We start from the raw sequence: 21,958 nt of genomic DNA, 5'->3' as shown, positions 1-21,958 counted from the left end.
TACTTCCATGGTGCTGTCCTGCATGAAGAAATGGGTTGGGGAAAACCATGTTAACGGAGGACGATAATCCCGAAGGTTCCTCCAGTTTTTGAGAAAGTTTGAAGATTAACTTAGAGTGGTTGATATATGCTCAAGAATGGAGGGTTCTATTTTCTTTTTCGTAGAATCCAAGACTTTTGAATTCTCAATTGAGGAAGGTGGTTCTTATTTCATGTTATGCATTTTTTAGGGAAATCGATACTCTCTCCGATCAGTTTGCATGGGCAAAGAGAATGCAAAACGTTTGCTAGCTATTGTGGAGGAGCTAATGTCCAATGTAATTCCTGGTAATTTTGCATGAACATTCAGAGATGGTGAGAAAGTATTTATTTTGCAGTTGGGATCCAATGCACATGGTTGTTTTTTAATGATCTCGAAACTTATACATGGCCGTCGGAAAGGATTTCTGGTGGTGCCAAAAGGAAAACTGGGCAGAGGGTGGAGAGGGTTTGAATTTCATCTATGGAAAGCCATTGCTTCTGAGACGTTAGCCAGCAAACAAACATCCTAATCTACACTTACTCACACAGGAGAATTCCAAAACTGTTCTGTTGGCAACGGTGGAGTGGGGTCGGAGAGATGATGGTGGTAGCAAGAATGGAAAGCAATTAATGTCATATTCTCAAAATTCAAAATTGAGAAATCATAGCCACGATATACGTGGTTTGGGTACTGGGAAGGAACAAGCAAAATCAAAGGCTAATGTTTCGGTGGAAATTACTGAGAACGTTAGTGGTAACTCAAACTCTTATGTATCTCTGAATATAAGACTCCAATTGCATAGTGTGCTGGATGGAGAATGGGAGGTAATATGGTCCAAAGTTACTCAAGCTCAGGAAGTGGGTTGTACAGAGAAGATCAAGGAAAACAATAAAAGTTTTAAGCCGAAAGCTCCCTTCAAGCCAAAGCCCATACCTAATCCTATGCCCATCTTAGTCTGGCGACCCAAACCAACACAAGCCCTTCAAACCAATAAGACCCAGAATCCAGAATCGTCATCTTCAACCTTAGGGAGTTCAGTGAGAAGGGGTGATGTTGTGGTTCTTGATTCGTAGCAATCTGAAGTTGATCACTGAAGCGCGTCGATGCTAGCCCAGTCGATGAAATCTTTTGATGACACCGGGACTAACAGTATCGGCACCGATGAGACCGATATTGAGCTCTTAGGCTCCGACAAGATCGATACGGAGCACTTAGGCTATGATGAGGCCAATAAAGAGTGCCTCGACACCGGTGAGTCAGCAAACACATCCGATGGTGAGGAAAACTTGTAGTGAGACATCCAATTGATTCTTTAAGAACATTCCGACAATATTTTTAGGAAGTGAGGAAATTCTGAGCAGTGGGTGCTTGAGCTGGGAGATGGAAGAAGAGTTGCGGTTCCAATTTAGATTTCTTTGCCACCCGGTGAAGTCACAGAGGGTTTGAAAGAGCAAAACCAATTGTCCTTGGTTCCGTTGAAGCCTTCAAATATTTTGGAGGTGTTACCAGCTCAGTTTGATGGGAATGATGCACTTGTGGAGGATTAGGCCTCGGACAACGATACAGAGGTTGCTAAGCTACCTAACGAGAGGAGTTTGTCACCTTTAGCAGTGGAACCACTAGCCTATTCTTTACCCTTGACTATGGAAGGACGGAAAGTTGTGGATGTGGAGGGTCCAGTGAGGGAAGTACCTTATTCTGAGTGGTTCCAAAGAAGATTTAAAGGGTTTGACAAATTTCTGGGCACATCCTTACAAGGTTTGGAAAATCAAGTAACCACTTTTTTGCTGGCTGTTGAGGCTGAATTACACCGTAGGGCTACTTTGGAAAAAAAAATGCACGTGACTTGAAGAGTACTGGTGCGAAAGGTTTAAGAGAACTGAAAGGTTTATTCAGATCAATTAATTATGGTTCTACTTCATCTAGGCGCAGTGGTATTAATAGGGAGCAGGCTCTCTCTGTTTCTAAATGAATTTGAAGATACTTTCATGAAATGTTAGAGGATTGAATGAGGTTGAGAAGAGGCTTCAAATTCGTAATTTATTGCGTACATGGAAACCTGATATTGTATGTTTACAAGAGACTAAACTTGAATGGATTACTAGAGGAACTGTCCAAAGTATATGGAGTTGTCCATATGTAGACTAGTTGTACTAGGGTTCAGAAGGTGCTTCTCGAGGATTTGTCCTAATGTGGGATCGTAGGGTAGTAAAAAAGGTGGAGAAAGCAGTGGGGTATTTTTCTGTTTCATGCAAATTTAAAAATGTCAGTGATCAATTTGAGTGGGCTTTCACAGGTGTTTATGGGCCAAATTTGAACAAGAGGCGTAGGAAAATGTGGGAGGAGCTTACAGGGCTGATTAGTTGGTGGGATTCGCCACGGTGCCGAGGAGGTGATTTTAATATAATCTGCTTCCCATCAGAAAGACTAGGGGCGGTAAGTTATACTCGAGCTATGCATGAATTTTTGGATTTTATCTCTTTTCATGGGCTGATGGATATATCTATGGAAGGAGGCCTTTACACCTGGTCCAATTCTTCCTCCACTTCTAGAATAGATTGGTTTCTTTTCTCTTCGTTCTTGGCGGATCACTTCACTTAATTTTCACAGAGAAGGCTGTCCAAAATACTTTCTGATCACTACCCAATTCTGTTGGAGGGGGAGTCATCGGAGAGGTAGAATTCCTTTTCGCTTTGAAAATATGTGGTTGAGGGTGGAGAACTTTGTTGATCAAGTGAAGAAGTGGTGGGCATCCTATTCGTTCCAAGGAAATCCTAGTTTCATACTAGCTAAGAAATTGGCAGCATTGAAGTTGGATTTAAAAAAGTGGAACGAGGCGGAATTTGGGAATGCCACTGTTCAAATACAGCAACTTTGGAACAAATTGAATGACTTGGACGTTAGAGAGGAAACTCATCCTTTAACAGTTGAGGAAAAGTTAGAACAAGCTACTCTCCTCACCAATATTGAAAAGCTCACTCTTTTAGAAGAGATTAGTTGGAGGCAGAAGTCTAGGGTGCTACATTTGAAGGAGGGGGATGCAAATACCAAATTTTTCCATAGAATGGCTAATTCTAATAGAAGAAATAATGGTATTGAGAGCCTAGTGGTTGATGGTGCCTTGTCTTCCGATCAAGGTATGATTGTTGATTACATCACTCAATTTTTCATGAAATTATACTCTGAGCAACAAGTTAGTCGATCATTCCCAAGAGTCTTCGTATTTCCAAGAATATCCGGTGATAATACAGATTGGCTAGATAGACCATTTAAGGAGGCGGAAATTTTTGATGTCATACAAAATTTTAATGGTGATAAATCGCCTCGACCAAATGGATTTACAATGGCTTTCTTCCAAGCTTGCTGGGGGATTCTCAAACCTAATCTTATGGCTGTGTTCCATCATTTTTTTGCTAAAGGCCAGTTTGAGAAAAGCCTGAATGCTACTTTCATCACTCTCATTCCTAAAAAAAATGAAGCAATTGAAGTAAAGGATTTTCGCCCTATTAGTCTTGTTGGGGGTTTTATAAGATCATTGCTAAGGTCTTAGCCACTAGACTTCGCACGGTTATGGAAGATATAATTTCAACTTCACAAAATGCTTTTGTGAGGAACAGGCATATACTTGACCCTGTACTTATTGCCAATGAATGCCTTGATAGTAGATTGAAAACTGGGGTGCCAGGGCTACTTTGCAAATTAGATGTTGAGAAGGCTTTTGATCATGTAAATTGGGGTTTTCTTATGCAGTTACTAGAACGGGATGGGTTCTCTGCCAAATGGAGGCAATTTATTTTCTTTTGTATATCTACAGTTTGTTTCTCCATTATGATAAATGGCACTCCCTATGGATTTTTTGAGAGCTCTAGGGGGTTGAGACAAGGTGACCCATTGTCTCCTTTGTTGTTTGTCTTGGTTATGGAAGCCTTGGGGAGAATGTTGGATAAAGCCATCCATGATGCTCATATGTCAAGCTTTGGTGTGGGGCGTATAGAAGGAAGAGCTTTGGTGGTGTCTCATCTTCTCTTTGCAGACGATACTCTAATTTTTTGTGATGCTGATCTGGATCAGATTTTGTTTCTTCGTGTGATACTTATGTGGTTTGAGGCGGTCTCTGGTTTAAAGATAAATTTGGGCAAGTCAAAGTTGGATCCTATTGGTACGGTGTTTAATTTTGACTTATTCTTGCACGTCCTTGGCAGTAAACAAGGAAATCTTCCTATGAAATATTTGGGTCTTCCTTTGGGAGCCAAATTCAAGGATAAGACAATATGGAACCTAATTTTGGAGAAGATGGAACGAAGGTTAGCAAGGTGGAAACATTTGTGCTTATCTAAGGGAGGTCGAGTCACATTAATTAAAAGCACTTTATCTAATTTACCCACTTACTTTCTATCTTTATTTCCTATTCCTGCTGCTGTGGCTAACCATATTGAAAAACTTCAAAGGAATTTTTTATGGGGTGGCATTGGTGATGAACCAAAATTCCATTTGGTTAAATGGGATACTGTTTGCTCTCCCATTTCTTCGGGTGGTTTGGGGAGAAGGAAGGTAAGACAGCATAATGAAGCTTTGCTTGGGAAGTGGCTATGGAGATTTGGGATGGAGAAGGCTGCTTTTTGGAGGTAAGTGATAGAGGTGAAATACGGCTATGAATGGGGTGGTTGGTGTACTAGGCCTGTTAATGGTCCATATGGTGTTGGCTTGTGGAAAAATATTAGTCGGGGATGGCCTTCTTTTCTTGCCATGTTCTATATGATATTGGAATGGGACTAAGGTGAAATTTTGGCAAGACCATTGGTGTGGTGAGACATCTCTTGCAGTCAGCTATCCTGATTTGTATAGATTTTGCCGAGATAAAGAAGCTACCATGGCTGAGCTTATGAAGTTTGATAATGGAGTCTTGTTTTGGGATGTAAATTTCTTTAGGGGTATGCATCTTTGGGAATTAGAGGCCTTGACTGGCTTTATGGATACCATATATGGTGCATTGGTGAAGGGGTTCGGTGAAGATAAGATGTGCTAGAAATCTGATAAAGAGAAGGGCTCCTTGGTTAAAGGTTATTATGGTATTTTAATGGGCTCCAAAGATTGTGGCTTTCCTTGGAAAAGTATTTGGAAATAGAAAATTCCATCTAGAGTAGCTTTTTTCGTTTGGACTACTACTTTAGGGAAATGCTTAACGATTGACAATTTATGAAAAAGAAAGGTTTGGATATTGGATTGGTGCTACATGTGCAAGTGTAGTAATGAGATGGTTGATCATCTTTTTATTCATTGTCCGGTTGCAATGGACTTGTGGGTTATGGTGTTGGGTTTGTTTGGAGTGAGCTGGATTATGCTGCAATCTGTAGTGGACTTCTAGCATGCTGGCAAGGCAGATTTGGTTGTTATCGAAATGGGTTTATTTGGTTGATAGTTCCTCATTGTTTATTGTGGTGTCTTTGGAGGGAAAGAAATAGTAGCTGTTTTGAAGATAAGGAAAGATCCATTTCAGACTTGAAGCTATTTTTCTTTACAACTTTGATGGATTGGTGAGCTGCTTTGTGAAACCAATCAATTTCTTCTGTTTTTGATTTACTAGATTCTTGTAATTTCTGTTTTTGATTTGTTTACCCCATGTACACTCCTTGAGTACTTGGTGTTCATTTTTTATATCAATAAACTTATTACTTATCAAAAAAAAATGATTTGGTATCAGATTCCAACCACAATCACACTTTTCTTCCATTTTCAATCACCCATTTTCCCCTACCACTCTTCTCCTCTTTTCTTCTTCTCGTCCTCTTCTTCTCTTCTTCATTCCCTCTCCTATCTCTAATCTTTCTCTCTCTACTCTTTTTCTATTTGTCTATTCTTCCTCCTTCCTTCCTTTTTCTTCCTCCTGTTCTTCCTCCTTCCTTCTACAATTTTCTTCTTCCTCCTCCCATCTCTGTTCTATTCTATCCTACCTAGTTTCTCTGTTCTAACTCTTCCCTGCCTTCTAATTTATATTCTGTAATTCTGATTCGGTGTTTCTTTTCCTCTCCTTCTGTATTTCTATAATTCTCCGCCTCTTTTGTGCTGCCTGCACTGTCTGATCTCTCTTCTTCTCCCTTCTTCTCTCTTCTTCTTCCCTCCTCCTCTCTGTTTCTCTCCCTCAATTCCCATCTGTTTTCCCATTTTGCAATCAATTTTTCTATCCTCAAGTGTTGCAAACTTTCTTCTCTCTTCTTATTTCATTCTCTCCATTAATCAATTTCCCTTTCTGTCAATCTCTCATCTCATCCACAAATATTCCATTTCCAGTCCCAAATTTCAAAAAAAAAAAAAAAACCCCTACAACTTCCAACCAAATTCAGTCATGCCCTCGAATTAAAACCTTAATTTCCCGTCAACATTTCACAACACCACCCATGCCATTAAAAACAGAACCCCCTGAAAGCCCATCCCCTACAATTTCATCATTTTCCATCAGCGGTGAAGCCCTATGCACCAGTCCAACATTTTCCAGCCGTAGCCCCTTCAAAATCCCCAACTTCCATAAACCTTTTGCCTGCCACAACCGCTGGACTAACAAGCCCTCAATCTTCAACCGCCCAAAATTTCATTGCTAGAGGACCCTCATCGGCAGCACACACAGCCCACAAGCTGGCTATGCGCAGGTGGAAAAGTCTCCTGAAACTGTTGCAACTTCCAAATGGAATAAGTTAATTCCATCCACGAGAATTTGGTGTTTTCCCCTGATATTTTGATTCTACACGTGACATTTGCAAGCAATTGCAACATTTTGATATGAAAAGCTAGAAATTGGATTACTAGTGTTCCATCAGTGCTTTAGAGCATCAATTTGTCACTGTTAACAACAAGAATCAGATGTTTCTACATTTTATGAGTTTTCTAAGTGATTGATCCTCCAACATTTCAAAATTCAAGGGCGAATTTTTTTCTGACTGGGGGGACATTTGACATAGGACAAGAAGCAGAGGCAATGGATGGACCCTCATGAGGCTGATTGAGGAGGATTAGATAGAGGAATTATTGGACTTTAGCCGAATAGATTTAGGATAATTAATTATGATTATGTTTATTTGGGGTTTTGTTTGTGGCATTTGTGTATTTTAGGGGTTCTTTTGTAATTTCATGTATCCCTAAGGGTACATATGTAATTTCTTGTATTTTAGGATTTCTTATAAATAGGGTGTGAGAGCCATGTAAGAGTTAGGTTTTTGATGAATTTGAATTGAAGTGAACATGTGATTCACCCCTTGTATCTCCTTCCTTCTCTTCCTTCTTCCTTCTTCTTTTACTTCTCTCTCCTAAATCATGTGTTGGCTGTAATTCCATAATGCCATCCTGCATCATCTTGTTTTACTACTCCATCTTTGCTCAATCCCTTCATCCTAAAGTGTGATTAAAACTTTTAATCCAAGATGATTTGTTCAATAGATTTCTCCATTGTTCTTGCATATATAGGTTTAAGCTTCTCCTTTACTTAATAAACACAAAAGTTTTCTGACAATCACTTGGCATTAATGATTTTGGTAAATATTTTAGCTTGCCATAGTGTCTACGTCTCTCCCAAGCACTTCCAAATCTAAAGGAGTCGTCAAATGACATGTAACTCACAACCCAAAATTTCAGTTTCATTTCCTTTTCATCCATTTTCTAATTGACTTGGAAGTGACAAATATCAGAGAAGTCGACAACATCATATTCCCTGCAGGCGATATGTTTCAACTAAATACTGCAAGCTAAAATTAAACTAGACTTACATGCAATCAGCAGCTACCGAAGTATGGCCATGAAATTTAACATTTTCATTTTCCGTAGAAATCTTGAAACTTCGTACACCAACTGCTACAACAATAATATAACAGGTAAAATTCATTACTGAAAGAGAATTAAATAGCAAATGTAACAATAAAAGTAGAAATAACTAACGCTGTACCAGTCTTGCGAATGGAGTGATCTTCTGCAACTCGATTTGAGCGCACGCATAATTTTTCCTAAGTTCACCAGAAAACATGTTTCGTTATTACAGTAGTCAGAAAATGAAAAATCAAACAACAAACATTTACAAGAACCTAGTTTTTGGAGTACCTTGACAGCCACCATGTTGTGTTTTCGCTGATTCTGCTTGATGCTCTGCTGTTCAATGAATGCTGGCAGAACTGCGTAGAGTTCTAATGCTGGCAGAACTGTGTAGACTTTTTCGAGATCCCTCGCCCATGTATTTAATCCTACATATTTAATAAAAATCGAAAAAAAAATTAGGGTTTCGAAAAACAAGAGGGGAGAGAGAGAGAGAGAGAGAGAGAGAGGTGAACGTGTCACAAGATATAATATCAAACAAGACATCTTGGTTTACAAAAAGAAAAATCTAAGCCTTGTTGAAAGTAAAGAAACACGAATGAATTGAAGGGAAACCGGATGTTAGGGTTTCGAAATACCATTTTGGTTTCTTTCTCGGGATGAAGCTCTGAGAGGAAAGAGATCGGAGGAAGATGGCTTCACGCCTTCACTGTAAACTTTGATTTGGGCATGTTGAAACTGCAAAGACCGCCTCTTTGCTAGTTTAAAAGAACGGCGTTTTTACATAATTGTCCTCTAAGGATTTCCAATTCGCTTTGATGTCCCAATTAATTTTAATTAAACCTAATTCAATCCCCTCTTAAGTTGTCATTTGAAATAACACTTTACCCTTAGTTTTAGTTTAGAGATCATTTAATTGGTAGTAATAAGGTCACCACACCACATTTATGCATGTCCTTCGTGGCTATTGAGTAATAATTATTTATTATATTATATTTAATAAATAAATAAATTGATATTTTTTAAAAATAAAATTGATAATAAAATACTATTAAGTAAAAGAAAAACATTATTTTAAAATAGTTATCAGTAATTATTGGGCATTTTTAAAATATTTATGAGCATAGGATAATTATAGATAAGGTTGGCCTAACCATAAGGCCATTAAGCAACTTGCTTAGGGTCCCAAAATTTTTGGGGCCTCCAATTTTTTTTTTTAATATTAACATTATTTATGATATTATCTCTTTTCATACATTGATTTTCCCACTATCTCAAAAGTAGGGACCCCTAATTTTTTTTTAATGTTAATATCATTTATGATGTCATCTCTTCATATTCATTGACTTTTCCACTATTTTAAAAGTAAATAAAATTATATTTTGAAAAGTAAAATAACTGTAATTTAATTCTTTCTTTTTCAAGTTTCAATGTAATTTTGAATATAAAATTTTAATTAGTGATTTTGCATCTCAAAAAACTAAAAAAAAATTAATTTTAAATAAAAATAAAAATTTAAAAAAATATTAAGACCCCTAATTAAATCATTCGTTTAGGATCTCATATTGTGAAGAGTCGGCCCTGATTATAGAATATTTATAAGAAGTCATAAGGATATTTTGGGGGTCTCAAAAACTAAATCAAGAAAGGGGGAATACCCTTTCTAATAATAAAGATAAACATAAAGAAAAAGATAATAGATTTATGACGACTTCATGGAAAATTACATAAATCTATTTCTCACCCTCTCCAGTTTATATATATATATATATATGATTGTCGTTGACACCAATTTCAAGTTGAGATGCCAATAGGAACAATTTGCATGGCAATTCCAAAAGAAAAGAAAAGAACAATTTGCCCAAATTTATTTATATACAAAACATGGAATCGTTACTCTATTTTAAATAAAAAAAGATATTTAAAAACCTAAAATTTTAATAAAATCAAATCTTTGAGTTCGAGGTTACATTTGTGCGAGCAGAAAGTGATTGGTTAACCATCTAGATGATGATTAACCTATCAATATCCCTAACGACATTCATTCCTAAAATAGTTATGACAATTACTTGCGTGTATCTCCCTTCTTATTTTATAGAATAAAGTCATTTTGTTTTATTTTTTAAAAATATTTTTTTAAAACTCAACTTATTTTTTAGGAACTTGCTGCATACCCAAAATTGGGATCAAGTTTTACATAATTCAAAAAAAAAATTTTGTTTCTTTGAAAATAATCCTTAAAGGTGGGACTCCCAAGATTTTTGGGAAACCAAAGGAATAATTTTCATTTAAAAAATATTTTCTAGATTTTTTAGTTTTTTGGAAAATAATCTTTGAAGATGGGAATGAAGATTTTAGAAACCAAAGAGGATAATTTCAATTTTAGAAAACGCATTTTTTAGTTTTTTTTTCTTTTGAAAATAATATTTGAGGGTGGGACTACCAAGATTTTGGAAAACCATAAGGATTATTTCATTTTAGAAAACATTTTCTAAATTTTTAATTAAGGCCTAAAAGTATTTTACACCACTAGTTGATCACACATGCTAGCAAATATACATACATGCACATTTAACCATAACTACATGGAGACGCCTATATGCATGCTATCTATATAAGAAACTAAATACGTACATGCATTAGTCCACATCTACTGACATGTTGTTTACATGAAAGCCTACATATAAGGCGTGTAGATATCCATACGCACATGTATACTTACATGCAATTTACATGAAAATATGTACATATCCATACATGCACATGTATTTAAACACATCTTCATACATAGAATCATGCACATACATCATACATGCCCATACAAATATTCATACATGTAAGCATACCCATCCTACACTACATGCATGCATGAACATGCAAACATACACTCCATTCCATGCAAACACACACATCCTACACCACATGCACACATGTATATGCACCTACATACTATCATGCATGAAAACATACTCATCCGATAGTACATGCATGCATAAACATGCAAATTAGCACGTACTACCATGCATGCAAACTCACAAACATCCTATACCACACGCATGCATGAACATGGAAATATACATTATGATGCATGAAAATATACTCATCATATACTACATACATGCATGAACATTCAAACATGTACTGTCATGTATGCAAACACACGCATCCTGCACTTCACATATGCATGAACATGCAAACATACACTACCATGCATGCAAACACACACATCCTAGACTACATGCATGCATGAACATGCAAATATATACTAACATGCATGAAAACATGCATACTACACTAGATATGCATGTTAACACATGCATGCACACATTCATGCATAAACATTATCCACATACATATCCTATATATAAACACACATATGCATGCATAAACTTATTCACATACATGTTCTACATGTGAATACACACACACATAAACATATATGCATGATGAACTTATTCACATGCATACTCTATATGTAAACACATGCATGCATGTATGCATGTATAAATATTATAATCTCATGCAAAAACCATGCATACACATAAAAACCACACACCCATGCACTCACTAAATCATATTTAAATAATACATATTCCATGTAATAAAAGATAAGAGAGAAAGATTAACATGAGCTTTGATATGGATTAGGCGGTCGATTGGGGTTGGCAGTTGGTTGACTAGATTGAAAGAAAAGAAGAGTGTAGAGAGATAAAATAAGAGAGATTAGGGAGAGTTGGTTGGCAAAGAAGAGGAAGAAAGAGGACGAGAGAGAGAGAGAGAGAGAGAGAGAGAGAGAGAGAGAGAGAGTATGTGTGTGTGTGTGTGTGTGTGTTTTCTATATGAGCCCACTCCCTCCTAGATAATCCCTTTGTAGGTTTTTTATAAAGAGAGTAAGAAGATAAAAAGAGAAAGAAGAAAGAGGTAAAACATAAAATAAAATGATAAACATGTGCAAGATGTGCTATTTGGGTGATTAATGGTTGGAAAAAGATGTGGGAAACAGGTTAGGAGGATCTTGGGGGCGCGCGCGTGGGGAGGGGGGGGGTGGGTGGGGATGAAGGACACATGGAAAAGGTGGTTGGGGAGGAGTTTGTTGGAAAAAATGGAGTTTGGAGGTGTTTCGATTGGCCATGCACACGAGGAAAGAGAGAAAGAAAATAAGAGAGCCAAAAAAATATATGTATTTTATTTTATTATTTTATTTTAAAAGAAACTCCTTAAAACATCGTCATACCATTTAAATGGGTGGGGTGCATGCACACACATGCCTATGCATGGACACCACATGCAAGCCCTTTTTATTTTAAAATCCATTTCGAAGGCCACATCATTTTGGAGACATATGCCTACAAGCGCACGCATGAGAGTGGCCACCCACCAATATAATATTTTATTTTATTTTCATTAATTATTATTTTAATTTTTGAGCTTTTTTTAATTTACCAGAGTGAAGAAAACAAACAAATGAGGCCTTGAAAAATACACACAAAATTCTAGAAATTCCAAAAAGGGTAGAAAATTGCAAAAAAAAAAAATTAAAAGATAAGAATTTTCTTGATTTTTGTGAAAAAAGTTTAAAACTTAATGAAACTATTTCTAACTATTTCCGACCATTCTAGATGACTTGCATGATGATTCTAGCGCTATTTGTTTATTTAAAAATCTAAGTATCATTTAAGAACAAAGCAAATTGATATAAGGCATCATTTTTTTAATAAATCATATTGAAAATGGAAATATTTCTTTACAATTTGTAACATTAAAAAACAACTAGTGGATGTTTTCACTAAATCTCTACCTGAAGAGAGGTTTGCTAAGTGCTATGAATTGAGAATTTGAAATATTAATTAAAGATGAAAATGCAAAGTGTTAGTAGTTACTAAGTAGTTCTCTAAATAAAAATTTATTACTCTTTTATCTCTCTCAAATCTTAGTAGCTCAAACTTTATCTCTCCCAACCTCCTTTTTTTAACTTCCTTTCTTGCATTTCAAAATGGCTCCAAATATTTGAGGTGAAAAAACCTATGGTTTTCAGAGTAGGATTCCTATATAAAGTTCATCCAAAAAAGAAAAAACTATGACTTTGGAAGTGTTAAATGATCCAAGGTCATCCTCCTAATCATTCCACTAGTCATACTTGTAACGATCCAAAAAAAAATTATTAATTAAAAAAAATATCATTAATTAATTAATTATTATTAAGAAAATTAATTAAATTAAAAAATTTAAGGATTTTGGATATATATATATATATATATATATAATTATATATATAAGTATATAATAAAGTAAAGTTTAAAGGATAAAGGAAAGTTAATGGATAAAGGAAAAAAAAAAAGGAAAACTTAGTGTTTAAGTTTCGTGGAGAAGTAGGAAGAGAATAGAAGGAGAAAAAAAAAAAACCTCCTTCACACGCCGCATAACAAAGGAAGGGAATGAAAGGAGAAAAAATAAAAAAATTCTCTCAACTCACATTCTCCACTCCTCTTCTTTCTATGATTTCGTGGTGGATTCTCGCCCAATTGAAAATTCGAAAATACCACTAGACTCAATTATTCGCCATCGACATATCTACCGAAGTGGATTTATCGTATGAGTAACGTGGGCATATCTCCTAGGGTAAGTCAAATTCTTATTCTTGCCTCAATTTTTCTTAAATTTTAATTTAAATGGATGATTGGACACCACCACAAGAATCTAAGGATGATTCTCTACAAATCTAGCAGAGCCAATTTCTCGTGGGGTCGTTGTAGGAATAGCTCCAAAACTAGGATAAATGGGTTATTTAGAAATTAATTGATATTTAATTATTGTAAATTAGGAAATGTTAAAATAATATTTTATTGGGGTTGATATGATTGAATCAGGGTTCGGGTGAGCGCCACAAGTATAAGTTTGGGAGCCCTGCAGGCATGATTCAGGGAATCAGGTAAAGGGGAATAAAATTATATCAGTATTTTATTAAGGTGAACCGGTTATTTACGAGCGTACGAAATTTATTATTTATCTATATGATTTTTTAGAATCGTCTGAGTACTAGAAAATGATGATTTTGTTTAAGATTTATATTTGGGATAATTGCATATGATATTAAATTCGTGTGACATGGGAACAATTTTTCCTGATAAATTGAATATGAATTACTGTGGTATTTGGGTTTGCATGTGGGGGTGCTTGGAATGATGATGACATTATGAATGAATTGTTATGTTTTACTCCTATGTGGAAATGTATTGATTAGTTAGATACTGTGTGGGAAATGAATTGATTTGTTGGATTCCTGTGTGGAAATGTATTGATGCGTCTATGTGAACTAACTAGTTTGGTTATTCGTATGCATCTCAATATAACGTTGGCATGAGGAGGTTGTTATATTGCCTAGATATAAATCATGATATAACGTTAGCAGGTCGAGGAGCTTGTCATATTGTCATTTATATGGGGTAGGATATTGGCAAGTCGAGGAGCTTATTCTACTGATATATGACGGGGAGGTCATAGGAATTGGATACTGGTGAATAATGGTGCCTGTGTGGGCCACGTTATATCTTGTGTGGAAAATGGCACCTATGTGGGCCATGTTATGTACCCTGTGTGGGTAGTGGTGCCTGTGTGGGCCATATATAGATAAGAAGTACGTAGGTGCCTGTGTGGGCCACGTACTGACATGTACGCAGTTGCTCTATGTGGGCCACGTACTGAGGACATTGGAAGATGAAGTATGAGACGCATGATTCCTATGTGGATGTGTTGTGTGCATGTGAATTTAATTATAGCATAAAAATAATGGTCTAGAACATTGTGAATGCATGTGTGTGCACGCGGCGAGGTAAACATACCACCGGGAGTTTGCTGAGAAAGATGAGTGCTCTGCTAGGTAGTTTCTTGGTATCAGTGCAATGAGATGCTACTTGTATGGGCGGGTAGACATCCCGATCCTCAGAAACCTTTACCTTTAAAATAATAAAGATGTGTGTACTTGCGGCGAAGTAATACTTCACCTGAGGGCTTACTGAGTAAGGTGAGTGCTATGGTAGGTTGTTTTTAGTACCAGAGCAGAGGAAAGCTACTTGTATGGGCAGGTAATCTTTCCTATCCTTGGGGACTTTCACCTGCATAAAAATTATGTACTTATGCATATTAGATGTGTGTATGACATTAGATGTCAGGAATGTTATTAATGGTATATTTTCTCAGTTGTTATTGATATTATGTGAGAAACAGTTTATTTTAATATGTTAAAATTAAAACTCATTTGTCACACACTGTTATAATTTATGCCACCCTTACTAAGAAGTGTCTCGCCCTAGTAGATTAACAATTTTTCAGGTTCTTCTGGAGACCGAGTTTGAAGGCCTAGGCTGGGACTGTTTTTGCTGGTTTCTTTTTAGGGTATTGTGAGATAATGATATATGTATAGATCTATTTGTATGAGATTATGTTTTAAATACTGATTATGAATATATAGATCTGGATGTTGTAGTGTTTGTTTTTGGGTTGTTATATAGAACTCTGGTATTTATTTGAGGTTATTTATTTATGTTCCGCTGCGTGCATAATAATTTTGGCATCAGATGTAGGTGATTGGAACACGTGGCACCCGGGTCCCACTTGGCAGGTTTCGGGGCGTCACAATACTCCTAAACCTTTTATCGTATCTTGAGCTTAAACAAAAGCTTAAAAAGAAACATTTTAAAAGTGGCTACCCAAGAATTAGAAAAAATGGGTGAAAGTTTTCCATCTTCAATTTTGGAAGGTTTTGATGTTGATAAACCTAGTTCTAAGCATAGATATGTTGAAAATTTCTATAAAAAGGATTTGATAGCCCCTAGGAAGATTTATTTTTATTTCTTTGAAAATAAATAGGTTTTCTATTAAAGAGTTGTTTAAGGAAAAATATTGGCTTAAGTTTTGTTAGTTCTTTCACGATGTTCGTGCTAGCAATGTGTGTCAAACTCTTAGTTCCCCTATTATTTGGTCCTATGTGTTCGAAGTCCATATGGATATTGATGTTTAGGATATTGTGAAAAATTTTGAACTCCCATTTGAAAGAATTTGATTTATGTGGGATTTTAAGAAGAAGCAAGCAATGAAAGTGTTTTTTTTTTCATCTAAAGCTAAGCAAGATGCTTCATTTCTAATTATAAAGAGAAGGATCATTCATTATGTTATTGCAAACTTGTTGCTTCCTAGGAGAGGTTCTATGACTGAGGTAACTAATGCAAACTTGATATTTATTTGGGGAATCATTAAGAAGATATTGAGAAGGTTTGAAAACTACCACACTTGTAAAGTGGTGAGTATTGTTTATTTATATTAAATTAAGGATTGTATGTAATAATTACATTTCAATTACATATCAATTATATATTAATTAGCGGACAAATAAATGGAAAGTATATACATAATATTCTCATAGAATTAAGGCAGGGGATCCTCAGCATGATCCTTAACGCCCCCCGCAAGCTGAGCGTCAGATTTGAATAGATGTCAAGCTTAGATCGGAAGAATTCAAAGAGAGGTCTTGACACACTTTTGGTGAAGATGTCGTCAACTTGCAAATGAGTGGGCACATACTAGGTGCAAAGCTTGCCGATGAGAACAAGTTCATGAAGAAAATAATAGTCTAGCTCAACATGCTTGGACTGCTTGTGAGAAACGAGATTGGAACTCAAGAATATTGAACTTTTGTTGTCACAAAGTAGAATAGGCCAATGCAGAAGAGGGACTTTGAGATCATGAAGGAGATGTGTGAGCTAAATAATTTCAGCAACAATGAGAGCCAAGGCATGATACTCAGATTCACAATCGGAGTAAGAATAGTAGGTTATTTCGTTGCACTGCAAGACACCAAATTGTCGCCAAGGTAAATACAATAACCAAAGGTAGAACGACGAGTATCAACGCATCCTGCCCAGTCTACATTGGAGTAAGCGACTAAAGCACTAGGACTAACAGATGGATGAAAAGTGAGGCCAAAATGTAGTGTGCCCTTAATATAGTGAAGAATATGTTTGGCCGTGAGGAAATGGTCTTCAGAAGGAAAATAGAGAAATTGATTGACAGAGCTGATAGCATAAGCAATATCAAGACGTGTAATAGTCAGATATTGAAGAGCACCAACGAAAGATCTGTAAAGCGTGGGATCCAAAAACGGAGGACCATCAGCGGACAGGTGCTGGGAAACAACCATTGGGGTGTGGACTGGTTTGCTGTCAAGTAACTAATATGTGTGAGAATGTCTCGTGCATATTTTAGCTGACTGACAAGAAGACCATCAGTGGTGGAGGTAATTTCAAGACCAAGGAAGTAACCAAGAGAACCCAAATCCATGGTAGCGAACTCAGAATTGAGCTTGTAAGTAAAATTGTCAAGAAGCTTGGAGTTGTTTCCTGTAATAGTGATGTCAACATAAAGAAGCAAATATATCATGTTAGACTACTTATAAAATACAAAGAGTGATGTGTCTGCACGACTGCAATAAAAACCAAGGTGAGTGAGAAAGGAGTTGAAATGTTGAAAATAGGCGCGAGGGGCTTGCTTTAGGCCATAGAGAGCTTTCTTCAACTGACAAACATGATTGAGGATGTGAGGGTTAATATACCCAGGGGTTGTTTCATATAAATATGTTCAGTGAGAAGGTCGTTGGCGAAGAGGCCATTTTTTTGTCACAACAAGAGAAAGAACAACACGTATAGTGGTGGCCTTGATGACAGGACTAAAGGTGTCAGTGTAGTCAAGATTAGGTACCTGTGTGTAGCCCTTGGCAACAAGACGGGCTTTAAGACACTCGATAGATCTCTCAAGTAAGTATTTGGTCTGAAACACCCATTTGGAACCCATAATGTTTGTGCTTGCGGGTCGAGGAACCAAAATCCAAGTACAATTATTTTACAGGGCTTGAACTTTTTCATCCATGGCAACAAGCCAAGTAGGATTCTTAGCAGCTGATTTGAATCCTTTTTGCTCAGCTGAGATGCGTAGGGTGGTGAGTCTTAAAAATACCAGCTTTGGCTCGCGTGAGCATAAGATAGGAGCCCAATGGGGCAACTTGTAGTAACCTGAACTCGAAAAATACAAGGAAATAAATATAAAAGAGAGAAATAAAGGAAAATCAAAGGAAAATGAAGGAGTTGGTTTGGCAAGGCCCAAACCGTTGATGGTTTCATAAAGAGTGAGAAAAATTGTTGACGGTTTTCAGTCAACTGGGCGAGTCAACTGCCAAACCGTCGACAGTTTTGTCAACCTCAGAAAAACCGTAGGAAAACCGTTGACGGTTTTCTCCCCGACCTACTTGCTTATAAATAGAGGAAGGCTCATTTTTTTTTAGAAAATTCAAAACTCCCTCTCTTCTCTCTACTAGGGTTTCGAATTTTAAGGGTTCTCTCAGGTTTCTCTCGCTCTCCTAAGGCTACTCGGAGTACATGCATATGCTCTTGGCACGGTTCTTTCGTTTCAACTCATAGGAGCTCGTTTTTGGCCGGTTCGGGAAAAGCTAGGGTTTTGGTTTTCAAGCATCTCAAGTCCTTTTTCAGGAAACAGAAAAGTGGATTATATTATGTCAGCTAATCTTATGAGTTCTACCGGATTGAAAATTTAGAATATGTTATATGTATATAGTTACGGCTTTTTTAGGGTTTCCGAGCCTAGTGTTCGGTTAACCGATGCTATTTTCAAAACCAACCGATGAAATTTGATTATGATATTTTTGGATTAAAGTATTGGGTTTTATAAACGTTTTCATCGATTGGAATTTGTGATTTCAAACCTTAGGTATGTTTTAATACAAACCAAAGGCAGTAGGGTTGATTGTTTCTGTTTTTCCTTTACTTACCTACGTATCTAAATTTTTAGTAAAATAACCACTTGGAGATACTTATACCCCTATTTTCAGTACAATATTTATTCTCTCAAGCAGTTGTGTATTTATGAATTACCTGATGAAAAATTGTGTGGCATGAGTACAGTTTTTAATTGAAAAAAATAAGCAAGTTTTGCGTAATACTGATATGATACGACGGCTATATGTCGATATGTAATATTACGGTTAGATGTCGAGTTCATGATATGCCGGTGTTTACCGAAATAGTTTATGACAGATATGATATGCCGATTTTTACCGAGACAGTATACAACAAATATTTGATAGAACTGCGAACAACTATTGTTTTATGTTGTTTCACGAAAATGAATTATGATTTCAGTTTTATACAATGTAAATTGCCATATATGACTGTAAAACCATGTTGATATGATGTTATGTTATGAGCATGGTACCGTAGCTATATATATATATATATATATATATATATATTGTAGGGGTGCAACCACACGTCTGAGATAGAGTGTGGATATGGGAAAGGCAACTAGTGGCCTGGGTAAAGTACTCCCTAATGCAAAAATTTCGAGGCTCCATTCGATGCAGTAATTCCGGATGACTCTGCCTTCGGACATAGGGTAGGCAACATCGTACTACTTTATGTTTGACTTAGCTATAGTCAGCAGACTATATGCTAGGTCTAGCCTTCAGGTCACACAACCTGTCATGGGGGGAAGCATGTCGTATGTTATGATTAGCGTGACAACACTAAGTCAATAGTACAGGTTGTATCTTCTAGGCATATATAGGCATATTTACTATAGAATGGGCTATATTAAGCGAGCAGTATATTACTCAAAAAGTATGTATGTTCATATATATAGTTTAGTACAGTTTTAAAATGCCAGTTAAATGTATTTAAATGTTATTAGTAATATATTTACACGAAATCTCATGCTAGTCACACACTGATAATAATATGATCCATCTTACTAAGAGGTGTCTCACCCTATCATACAAATCATGTTTCAGGTCCTTCGAGGGATCGAGTCTAGTGTACCATAGGGCTGGTGATAGACAATTGTTAGATATTGTCAAAGCTGGTGAGACATAGGTAGCAGTTGTTATGTTTTTTGGGGTTTGTAATATTATGATATGGATTTGGTATGTAGTTGAGAATAGTTAGAAACTTTGGTATGTGTTTGATGTATAAAAAATTTTTTCGTTGTGTATGTATATGATGTTCAGGATGGAACACCTGTTTTCCCTTGTTAGGGCGGGTTGCATTTATTTATGGTATCAGATAAATATGTATGTTACGCATGTAAAGTAGCACCCTGGGCCCACGTGGGGGATTGGGTCGTTACACAGCTGCAATAGGAGTGCAAGCAATGATAGGCAACTCAGTGTTAGGCTCGGGAGAAGCCTGGTGGAGAACCAAATGCGGCAAAGATGTACCTGCATAAGAATTAGCTACTTGCAAATACTTATCCACTGGATCAGAACAAATAATACATGGGCTGGATCTGAATTGAGGAATGTGTCAAGAAGGCGGTGCAGGAGAAGGTAGGCGTATGCCTGTATGTGGAAGACTAGGTTCCATAAATTTGGAGATGTGGAAGGAGGAGATCGGTTGGTCCTAGGAAGAATGTTGGAAGGGAAAATGGTTCTCATCAAATTGGACATGTCGAGTGATATAAACTCTAGAGGTGGTGGGGTCAAGACAACGAAACCCTTTGTAAGATGAATTGTAACCCATAAAAATGCAAGGAAGACTACAGGGGAAAAAATTATTAGTTATGTAATCACGTAAGGAAGGATAAACACGACAACCAAAGGTAAGAAATTTTTTATAATCAGGAGAGTAACCATATAGAAGCTCAAAAGGGGACTTGCCTCCGAGAAGCGTGTGGGCAGATGGTTGATGATGTAAGCAGTAGTGCTAAAAGTGTCAACCCAGAAGTGAGTAGGAGTGTGAGTGTGGAAAAGGAGGGCCATGCCTATCTCACTCACATGACCATGTTTTCTTTTGACGCTACTGTTTTAGGCAAGTGTATATGGACAAGAGAGTTGATGATGAATGCTAGAGGTATGAAGGTGTGCTTTAAAGTAGTTGCTAGTGAATTCTATACCACCATCACTTTGAAAAAAAAATTATATGAGCAAAGTGTTGATTTTCCACAAATTTTTGAAATTGAAGAAAAGTATTATAGAAGTCAGATTTTAATTTCAATGGGTAAAGCCAAGTGAAACGAGAAAAATCATCAACAAATAAAACATAGTATGCAAAACCCAAATGTGACTTTACAGGAGAAGGACCCCATTTATCATAATGAATAAGATCTAACACTTTAGATGATCGATGTTCATTACGAGTATAAGGCAATTGACGATTCTTCGCAATTTGATATGTACTACATAATAAAGGAGATGACAATAAAGAGGTAAGATAAAGCTGTCCTTTTTTATTCAAAAGAGAGACAACAGAATAATTCACATGTCCAAGGCGAGCATGCCATAAATCATATGAAGCATGAAGGGATTTATTTTGGAAGGCAAAAACAAAGGCGGAATTTCTGCGTTCTAGCACATATAAGTTGCCATCTCATTTACCAGTTGCCACCACCCTTCCCGTTTAATGATTATGAACATTAAAAATGTTATTAGTAAATATAATGGATAATGGAAAATAAGACATTAATTTACTAATGGACAACAAATTTTTAGCGAGGTGAGGGTCAACTAAAACATCTAACAATTGAAATTTATAGGAAAGGAAAATTTTAATAGTGTGGGTGATGGGTAGGGACACCATTTCCAATAATAACACAATCTAAGCACCTGTATCTAAGTACTAATCTGAGGCCTCATATTTGGAGATGGAACACGATGACGTGAGGGCTTCAGCAAGTTGAGCTTCAAAGGCATGACCATGGCGATCATATTGTTTGCTGCACCGACCTACATAGTGACCATCCATATGACATATTTGGCAATGTAGGGAATGTCAACCAGAGGAGAAGCGCCCCTGTCCACGTCCAGAGTTACTAGTTCGGCCTTGTTGATTTAGGGAGAAAGTGGACCTCTGCTTCATCTTCGGAGGGTGGCGATGGGTAGCAGTGAATGCCACTGTGGGCAAGGCAGCAGGTTCTAATAATTTTTGAAAAATCTCAAAGTTCTTGGCTTTGCACACCAAGTCGGCAAAACTGGGTAAGGGGGTGAGAGCCATTTGTGCCATCGAAAAACTCGAGAATTTAAAGTCAAGACCTCTGAGGAACCAGTGTACCTTGTTTGTGTTATCAATAGGTCGTCCAATTGCATGAA

At 36.7% G+C, this 21,958-nt stretch overlaps 2 protein-coding genes across 5 annotated transcripts in view; both read right to left on the bottom strand.

Annotated features, from left to right (window-relative positions):
• LOC131144416 (putative cyclin-B3-1) overlaps positions 1 to 8,549 on the bottom strand; it is a 38,006-nt gene extending 29,457 nt beyond the window's left edge. The window contains exons 1-4 of one of the 4 annotated variants that reach the window (XM_058093051.1): positions 8,454 to 8,549; positions 8,104 to 8,243; positions 7,952 to 8,009; positions 7,776 to 7,857 (exon numbers count right to left, since the gene is read on the bottom strand). In XM_058093051.1, the coding sequence (XP_057949034.1) occupies positions 7,776 to 7,857; positions 7,952 to 8,009; positions 8,104 to 8,118 (155 nt within the window). In that variant the 5' untranslated portion in view covers positions 8,119 to 8,243; positions 8,454 to 8,549. Of the gene's footprint in view, positions 1 to 7,775; positions 7,861 to 7,944; positions 8,010 to 8,103; positions 8,244 to 8,453 lie in introns of all 4 variants that reach the window. The other 3 variants (XM_058093053.1, XM_058093050.1, XM_058093052.1) reach the window with 3 other exon arrangements.
• An 8,093-nt stretch (positions 8,550 to 16,642) lies between these two features.
• LOC131143833 (uncharacterized mitochondrial protein AtMg00810-like) lies at positions 16,643 to 21,568 on the bottom strand. Its single transcript, XM_058092203.1, has 3 exons — positions 21,490 to 21,568; positions 17,083 to 17,207; positions 16,643 to 16,993 (listed from the first exon to the last, which is right to left on the bottom strand). The coding sequence occupies exons 1-3, from the start codon at positions 21,566 to 21,568 to the stop codon at positions 16,643 to 16,645; spliced, it is 555 nt and encodes a 184-aa protein (XP_057948186.1).
• Positions 21,569 to 21,958: the final 390 nt, after the last annotated feature.

Source organism: Malania oleifera, chromosome 12 (genome assembly GCF_029873635.1).
Source record: "Malania oleifera isolate guangnan ecotype guangnan chromosome 12, ASM2987363v1, whole genome shotgun sequence".
Taxonomy (NCBI): Eukaryota; Viridiplantae; Streptophyta; class Magnoliopsida; order Santalales; family Ximeniaceae; genus Malania; species Malania oleifera.
Note: the sequence above shows the minus strand (reverse complement) of the source record. Positions and strands in the feature narration are given on the sequence as shown.